Source organism: Tamandua tetradactyla, chromosome 2 (genome assembly GCF_023851605.1).
Source record: "Tamandua tetradactyla isolate mTamTet1 chromosome 2, mTamTet1.pri, whole genome shotgun sequence".
NCBI lineage: Eukaryota > Metazoa > Chordata > Mammalia > Pilosa > Myrmecophagidae > Tamandua > Tamandua tetradactyla.
Genome location: NC_135328.1, coordinates 24,558,040 through 24,567,682, shown reverse-complemented (window position 1 = coordinate 24,567,682; position 9,643 = coordinate 24,558,040). Strand labels below are relative to the sequence as shown.

Sequence of the window (9,643 nt, the reverse complement as noted above, 5' to 3'; positions counted from 1 at the left end):
TCAGCCTAGCACTCCCCAACTAGTCCTCTAGTGTGAATGATTTGCCCCCCTTCAGTTTTTCCTTCCATAGGGAGAGGCACAGTCAGGTTATAGTGGGGGTCAAGATAGGGATCCCTCTTGCCCAAGCATAGTGTGCATGTGCACACAAACCCACGGTATCATACTATATGTACTGGTGCACGACTTCAACAACCGTCCATTAACTGGGAATCCTTTAATGGCTCTGTAGCATTAGAAGGTAGCACCATAATCTGATCATGCTCTGTTGATGTGGTAGAAGAGGGATATAAAAATACTGCTAGAACCATGTAGTGTAAATGAGTTTAGTGAGGGAAAAACGTATATACAGAAAAGTAGCAGCGTGCATACAATTTCTGGAGTACTTATCTCTAAGAGATTCAAACCAGGTAGAACAGGAACAATATACCAAGGTAAGGGCTCTAATTGAGGAACCCACCTTCCACAGTGGTCTACATCTAAGAAAGGAGGAGGGAAGGTAAAGGATACATCTAGATAACTACACAATGGCAGCTTGCTGGAGCAGCAAGTTTAAGAAGGGGGGGCCTTAAAAAATCTGGCAGCTCATTCTTTCACTCAGATAACTTAAGCCTACTGAGCCAATTCTTTGCTTAGCTGCCAAAAAGCGGAAAGAAATTTGCCTCCAAGTCCATTCAGATTTGTGTCCCCAATTAACAATAAGGATACTTGTATTCTGCCATCATAAATTATGTTACAATGGTATTGGCTTATTTCTAAGTATATATACAAGTGATATACCTAGAAATGGAATATAGTGTTCAATCTTGAAATGAACTTATTCCCCAGAAACACTGCACCCATTCACACTCCATCTCTTATATGAGTATACTAGTTTCTTAACATCTTTGTCACACTTTTCTCCCTATGACTCATTCTTCTCTTCATGGAAATGATTTTAGTTGCATAAGTTCCAGTCCTGTCTGGTCACATGATATGTTTTTATTTTCTTTTCCTAACCTGGTTTCAAGTTAGAATACAAGTTTTAAAAAGATTTGGTTCTAGTTCTGACTTAGTTATGATCTACCAAAATGTAAACCAATATATGACAAGCTCCAAACAGAAACTTACGTCCCTGAGCTATAGTTTCCTAAGTTATAGTATGTGCTACCTTCCATCTATAGTTGCACTGTCCAAAACAGCAGTTATTAACAAGTGGCTCTTTAAGTTGAAATTAATTAAAAGTAAAAATTCAGTTTCCTAGCCATACTACCCACACTTAAAGTGCTCAGTAGCTGCCCATGGATACTAGCAACCACACTAGATAGCACAAATGTAGAACTTTCCATCATTGCATAAAATTCTATTAATAGCATTGCTCTAAAATGTAAGCTTTTTGGGAAAAGGGACTAGGACTTTTAAAGATATTTTCAATAGCATATTGCAGATATTCAGTTAAAGAATTGATAAATGCAAGTAATAAAGCAAAAGAAAGCAGGAAAAAAGGTTTAATTTTTAGATGACATATTCCAGGTGTTTTTGCAAACTTTTTCCTCAGTCATAATATACAGAATATACAATCATTTCAAGATACAAGTTATTCCACTCTGAATATCCCTATTTTTAAATTAAAAACAATTTGAAAGTCTAAAAGGTTTTGTCATGTTTTGAAGGAAAATGAGACAATATGCTTATTAAAACACTTTTTTGTAGCACTGAGTACATCATAAGTAGTTCATTCACATTCTTCATCCAAAACTTAAAGATTAAACCTGAGGAATTATAAATTTTATTATCAGAACTGTGCAGCAAAACCAAGTCCAAGTAACAAACATACCAAATAATTTGTAAATTAAGGTAACACATAAAATTTAATAAATCCAATTTTAAAGCAAAACAAGTATATCAGGAGAGATATTAAATGATGTCCTGGTTAACAAGGTTTGAAATGTTTCATATTATTTTTTTTTTTAATAACAATGCGAAGATGTTCAATCAGTACACCTTACATCATGGGTTTAAACAATGGCAACAAACCAGTGAAACATTTAGTTGTTTGGAAATATTCATTTAGGCCAAAGTCAGTCTTTACATGTGGCACTGAGCAGTCCTAAATTGAAAGTGCAAGTGCCTGGGTGGACTCATAGCTTAATTCATTTGTTTGCTCCTATTCTACACACAAATGCTGTAGGAGAAATTCCACAGCTCTAAAAAATTTTAATACAGTATAAAAGGTAAATGAGAACATATAAAAAAGCCACAGGTCATACACAAACTGAATAAACCAAATGTTAAGGGCATTTTAATTGTTTGTTTTTCTCTTACTTTTGTTTCACTTAAGCCTTTCACAACTTTTCTTCCTTTTTTTGTTTTTTTAAATCATATCTGATTTTACGGTAGTTAACACCAGAGGACACCAATTTTAAGCATATTCTCTATAAATGTAAATGCCATCTAGAAGCATCCAAATACTTAAATCCATTATTTACTAAACATATCTTAAACAGCACTGTACTTTTCTGAAGGAACTTCACATACTCTGTTTCATTTTGGTCCTCACAACAGCCCTGTGAGGTAGGCTGAACAAGTTACAATTATTTTGTAAATAAGGCAATGGAGGTCCAAAGACAAATGATCTATGTAGTGGTCATAAATACAGTATATGGTAGAGCTAAGGGGATTAATTTTAAATGCAAGCTAACATTTTTTATTCCAGAGATTTAAAACACTAGTGGTTTTTCATAAAAATTGCTCCAAAACTTTAGCTATTATATATTTTATGATGTGAATTAGTTATATATTTGATTTTAAAGAGACACCCTTGAAAGGTAAATTAAACTCAATTCTTTGGTATTTTAGGGATATTGGAAAATTTTTTTTAAATATGCATTCTCATAACCACATTACGGTCTCCAAAAAGTTCCAATACTAATAAAAATATCATTTACTGCCAATCACTTACAATTTGACTTATTTTTTAAAAAGGCCCAAACTTTAACTCCAAGCCAAAAAAAGACATTCACCTACCTTCTGCCCTACATGCTGTGAAATCCTCTACATGTCCTTTACTAAAATACTGAACAGGTACCAGTAAGAGAAACTTCAGTTTAAACTAATAAACCTTCAATGATTATGAATCAAAGGCCAGTATCTTATTGAACCAGAAATAACAAATACTGTTTCAGTTTAATAATTAGGAAGTCTGAGGAGAAAAGAACTATGGCAACTTCTGGTACTTATTTATAAGCTAATAATAACCTCTATCTGGCATGTCCAACAGTATCTTTTCAATGAAAATAATATATATTAAATGTTCTCCATTTAAATTTCCAACTTACTCAAAATTCTTGGAATATTTAGGTTAATCAAATATTCCAAGTTACAAAGTTATCATATGTGACATCAGGGTCACAAAAATTTGCAGAATGTGAATACTTTAAGATATACACAAAACTAAAACTACACTGAAACATGAGGTAATATTTCTATGATGATTAAGAACACATTCATGATCACTTATAATGCACTAGTGTCAGTTTTATGAAACGTATAACTGCAATAATCTTATGTTTACTGGGATGCTGAGTGAATTTATGCTGACCATCTACTCCCCTACATCCAGTGTAAAAATAAAATCAAGAAAGAAACTTTTCTAAATTCATTTTATGTGACTGTGTAAAAGTGAACCACATTATATGCAGTTAAAAACTATTAACAGGGTGCATGGGTGGTTCAGTGGTAGAGACCCAGGTTCAAATCCCAGACCATGCACGCCCCCAAAAAAAGTAACTTAACAAAATTACTTTTTAAACTTCGGATTTAGTAAAACATTTATTTTGGGGGAGGTGCATGGTCCAGGAATTATACTTGGGTATCCTGCATGGAAGGCGAGCATTCTACCACTGAACCACCTGTGCACCCAAAACATTAAGCTGCAAACTCTGTCACACTGCTCAGCAACAAAACTATATGCGCAGTAAATCACACTTCATTAGTTCTGGAAATCTGTATATAAATCAAATTGTGACTGCTACATCACAAACAGTGAAATTGTATGAATTACTCAGTGAATGAACACTGATCTAATAACCATGTTTTTTTCTTTAGAATTATTAAATATATTTGATGATCTGAAAAAAGTCCATAATTTTTTAGCCTCGTAGCACATATTTTATAGGAAGAAGCCCACATTGCAAAAATTACTACTTGTTGAAATAATCTTTTTCTCTATATATTCTTTTCCAGTTGTTTCCAGAAGAAACAACTAAAAAATATAGGGAATAATTGATTCTAGATAAATCGTGAAATAGAATGTCTTAGCCTAATTAAGAGATTCCAATATAAATATTTACTTTTATTTAAAGTAAGGATCAGTCACAAAAAATCAAATTATACATGATACCATTCATGCTTTACTTTCATAAATGCGCAAGTGAAAGCAAGCCAATATGGCTCTTTAGAGATAACATGGGGGAAAGGTACTGTTTGAAGAATAAAGTAGGCCAAGCCCAGATTTACAGCAGCAGTTCAGTTTGTCAAAATGGTACAGATGCCATCAAAGCCCATGTACAGACACGCATGGCCCTAATACTCCGAATTTGTTTTCCTACACCTGGAACACACAAAGAGTTGCTTTGTGTTAATTTGCTATGTGCACTCAGTTATGAAATGCTTGGTATGTACATATTTACCAAAAGTTAAAGACACATATGACATGGTTAGCGCAAAGAATCAATTAAAACGTCCTTTTCTAAAGTGCTTAAGGCAGCTCCTTCATTTCTTTATCCAGTTTATTAAAACCAGTTTGGACTACAACTATTAAAAGAGAAATGCAACACTAAATGCATGTTTTTATAAAACGATGTCTTTTACCACTGTGATACTCCCATTACAGTTAACCTCTCATGCATTTCCTTTATGGAAAGCAATCATGTTTGATCTGTGAAAACAAAGAATAAAGCAACAGAGTGTTTGAAAGGGTATAACAACTTTCCACAATGTATTAAATTTAGCAAAAAAATAATAATAATTCAAAAGTCAATATGAATGCTAAGTATTATTGTTAGGTTAATAGTTACCTTATTTTGAGACTACATAAACAGGCACAATTGCTGATTATATTCTAGTTTGCAAATGAGGGTGGCAAACTTCTTTAACTTAAAAACAAACTTCAAACAAATTTAAAAATGCATATTCTATTCTTTAATTTTACAGATCTTTAAGACGAAGCACAGCAAGAGGAAAACTTCAGATTCTTACTTTGAAGTAATAGTAGCATAATTTAATATCAAGATTTACATGTGATGAGAACTTGAACTCTGGATTTACTCAATTCATATCACTATAAACCTCTGATAAATTAAACATCCCTGGTGAAATTAATATATTTTCCAAATGAATATTAGAAAATTATTTATGAAGGGTCTCAAATGATGGCATAAGCACAGGAGAGAATCGTATGCACTCCTCCAGCCCCTGATTAATATTTCATTTTCCCGATTTCCCTGTAATAGAAGGTGCTTGTCAATATAGCATAATGCTCTCTGGCCTAAATAACAATTGAAACAGCATGGGGCATGGAGAAAGAACATGTTTCAAGGAAGAAGGCACTGAATTAATCAGAAGACGCAATTATAATTTATAAAACATAACAGTAAAAAAATTTATACAAGAACTTCTGGCTTTTTCTGTGTCATTTTTGTTAAAATGCACTGTGTAGCTGTTCACATAAAGTAACTCAACCACTAAATTACTGCTTTCAGGGTTGAGTCTATGAAAAGGGTTTATAACCTTCTGTTTCCTTAGGTCCTGGAATAAACCTACTGGCATCAGAACATATTAAAATTGCTTTCAAAATTCTCTATGAGGAACAAAAACAAAATTACATTTGTTTTAGGAAGCAAAAGAACATCAACTGACATATTTTATTCTCTAAACTGCCTTATAGTCTTTAGAATTAACAAAATAACATCGAATAATACTGCAGATATGAATGTCCCCTGGGAAAATAATACCAGTAAAATTCCTTATTTAGATGTGTTTTACCAATGAAACAAAACATCTTATCAGTAAGCAGTAAACTTTAGGAGAGAATGAGCTATTACTATTCCACAAGCCTTTCTGTGGAAAGTATCTCAAGTGCCACTTCGTAGGAGAAGGCTGTCTTAGCAAAAGATATTTGAAATGACAATGAAAGTCAACAAGAAAAATTAAAAGTTTTAAAAATTAATTAAAATATAAATTTAGATCCCTTTAAAATGCCCAAGGAATTCTTAAATACAGTAATTAACACTTTTGGTTTGGCTCAAAGGACTTGTGTTACAAATTTCTTATCCATTTTTAAGAATAGGTATGTTTTTCTCAATAACCACAGGTTTTGTTCATTGTTTAACACAATTTCCCTAAATTTAGGAAAGATTATTTTATGTCAATCATTGGGAAAATTACATCTTTTTATAAAGCAAATGAATGTAGCAAAAGTATTGAGAAAAATAACCTGACTGGTTATGCTTGAAAAACTCATGTGCCAATTTAGTGCTACATAGTTTTTTTCCAAAACAGTACTTTAAATCATTCCACACCTTATTAAAAATTACTCCATTAAAATACTTTTTAAGTTATCTCTCTTGATAACCTACCCTTTTTTGATAAAAGCTGAAGTGTGTAGGTTTTTTTGCCCTTCTACATAACTTTAATAAACTATCATTCCTACTAGAAATGTAAAAAATGAGTATAATAATTGGTTATTCCAAAATTCACATTGAAATTTTACCAAGGGTAACTATTAAAGGTGAGACCAAACTAGAAAACAATGAGAAAATATAAGGGTTTTTAAAATATTACTCATCCAAAATGACTGAATGAAAAGAAGTCTAACCAAACAGAGCAACATGTAAAGAATATCCCTTTATCAACCTAAGTTCAATAGGCACAAACTGAAATTTGGGGGATTTTAAGCTACTATGTCTAAAAACTCTCCCTATCCACTCTCTATTTTGAGTTATAAGCACAACAGAAATTCCACAGTATTTTGGAAAAGAAAAATGACATAGTCTCATAAACAAAAGACAATTTAGCAAAACTAAATGTATTTATAAAAGGGGAAACAGAAACCATTGTAAGACCTTTGTAGCATCCCCATCCAATGGTCTCAATTTTTTAAAAATTTAAAGGACTGTGTATTTTTAAGGCTTCAGAGTAAGAACTAAATAATAGGTAGTTATGAAATAGAATTATTAAGGGAAAAAAGGAAGACTTAAAAGCTTGCCCTAGGGCTACCATATGTAATTCAACATATTAGAAGAGCAAAAGCAATCCAGGAAACAAAAAAAAAAGTTTCTGTGTAGAATGAAATACTGCCTTTTCTCCATTTACTCTTCTAAACATCAGTTTCTCGCTCAATATCTGCTTGCTTCTATGAAATTGCACAGTAGGTTCCTGCGAATGCTTCATAATGAATGCTTAATGCTAAGAGATTCCAGGCCTTAAAGCAGAAGGTAGCAATCCTGATTTCCACCATTCATAAATTTCTGTGATTAGTAACTGCACAGAAAAAGCCTCCCAATCAAAATGAAGGTAAGCATTACTGAGTAGCATTGTTGAGGCTACTAGCTGAACCAGTCAATCCATTTTCACTTTTCTGAAGTGTTCTCACAGCACTTGGAACTTGCATCCCAGTACTCAGAGAAAGTCCACCACACCATACCTAAAAAAAGATGAAACTTCAGTCAGATTTCAAATCAAATTAGAACTTAAATGATCCTTAAATTTCTATTTGAAAGATAAAATGCCGTATATATGAACATTACCAAGTTCCAAATAGAAAACCTTCACATTTTTTTTTCAACAACAGAGTTTATTACTAGGCACAAAGTAGGAAAGCAGATGGCCTAGTAGTTCAAAATTTGTCGAAAACCTTCTATTTGATCTGAGAATAAGTGAAAAGGCTAACTCAGAGTCTTTTAGAACCACAAAGGACAAAGGAGGTCTTTGGAGCAAAACTTACTGGAGCCGCACACATGAGAGGGAACTCAGGGCTACGAAAACTGAGAGAATCCAATGCAAGCAAAAGATATTGGCTATCACTACTGTTCCTAAATTTCTAAACAAAGAACCAACTTCCCTATCCTGATTATTGTTTAATATTTTGAAAATGAAGTGTGGCCTGAGACAATAAGAATCTAAGACCCCTTTATTCAAAATCCATTGCAATTGCCATTTCTCCCCTACTTGTTAACTATGACTCTTACAATTCTTTAAGAAGGACTCTAAGAAAAAAACAAATGGCAATATCCAGATAAATGTGCCATATTCCATTAAATGTCATAAATGTGAATGAATTTACAAAAATACACATGCTTTGCTTATGAACCAAAGCTATGATTCAATAAAATAAAAAATAACTGCTTTGGAACAGAGTCAAGAGAAAATACGAAATTATGGATAATTTTAATCAGCAACTGCCATGTATATATATAGCAAATACAAGCACAAAGCATGGGAAATTCCAGAAATGGCTTAAGTATTCCATATTCAGTTATATTTTTCAGTGTTCAATACTTACTAAGTAACTAGGTATTCTACCAAAGATTTTACTGGCCTGTGAAATTCATAACTATACAATTATGAGTTTACATTTTCAAAACTAAATTCAGCAATTTAAGTTCAGTAATGGTAGCTTTATAAAATGTAAAATGGTTGCTCTCTGACTGTAAAACTACTGCATGACTGTTTTGGAAATTCTTTAAGGTACTCAGAAAAATATTTACTCAAAACATCTAGTTCAAAGGTGCAAAGACACATAAATGGAGAAAAGTTAGTCTTTTCAATAAATGCTACTGGACTTCAACTCATACCTTATACCACAAACAAAAAGTTACTTAAAAGGGCTCACAGTCTTAAATGTAAAACCTAAACCGTAAAATTTATAAAATAAAACAGAAAATATTTACGACCTTGAGGTAGGCAAAGAATGATCCATAAAAGATACAAAATAAACTGGATATCATTAAAATGAAAAACTTCTCTTTTAAAGATACTGTTCAGAAAAGGAAACAAATTACAGACCAGGAAAAAAATTTTTGCAAAACAAATAACAAAACACTCATATCAATAATATATAAAGCACTCTTAAAGCTCAATAATAAGAAAACAATTTTTTAAATGGGCAAAATATTTTAATAGAGACTTCACCAAAGAAATGATATGAATGGAAAATAAGCATATGAAAAGATGCTTAGCATCATAGTTATTAGGAAAATGCAAATTAAAAACACAATGAAGTACCATACATACTATTAAAATAGCTTAACAAAAAAATTAAAATTGGACAATACTAAGCAAAGGAAAGGATGTAGGAAGCTCTCATATGTTGATGGTAGGAATGCAAAATGGTATACCCAGTTTGGCAAGCATTTTGTTAGAGTCTTATTAAAGCTAAATATATACTCTCCATATGATCTAACAATACTCTTCAGTATATTTACCTAAGGGAAACAAAAACATACATTCACACCAAAACCCAAACACGAATGTTTATAGTGACTTTATTCATAATTTCCAAAAATTGGAAATAACCCAAATTCTTTCAACTTGTGAATGGATAAATAAACTGTGGCACCTATTTAGATATACATATGTATATAAAATAAATAAAAAGGATTACTGA

At 32.2% G+C, this 9,643-nt stretch overlaps 1 protein-coding gene across 12 annotated transcripts in view; it reads right to left on the bottom strand.

Moving 5' to 3' along the window:
• Positions 1–1,029: 1,029 nt before the first annotated feature.
• The window catches only part of FSD1L (fibronectin type III and SPRY domain containing 1 like), a 135,109-nt gene continuing 126,495 nt past the window's right edge, over positions 1,030–9,643 (bottom strand). For 2 of the 12 annotated variants that reach the window (XM_077140967.1, XM_077140952.1), the window contains exons 13-14: positions 7,563–7,681; positions 1,033–4,915 (exon numbers count right to left, since the gene is read on the bottom strand). In XM_077140967.1, coding sequence (XP_076997082.1) covers positions 7,608–7,681 — 74 coding nt within the window. In that variant the 3' untranslated portion in view covers positions 1,033–4,915; positions 7,563–7,607. Of the gene's footprint in view, positions 7,682–9,643 lie in introns of all 12 variants that reach the window. The other 10 variants (XM_077140890.1, XM_077140901.1, XM_077140925.1 and 7 more) reach the window with 8 other exon arrangements.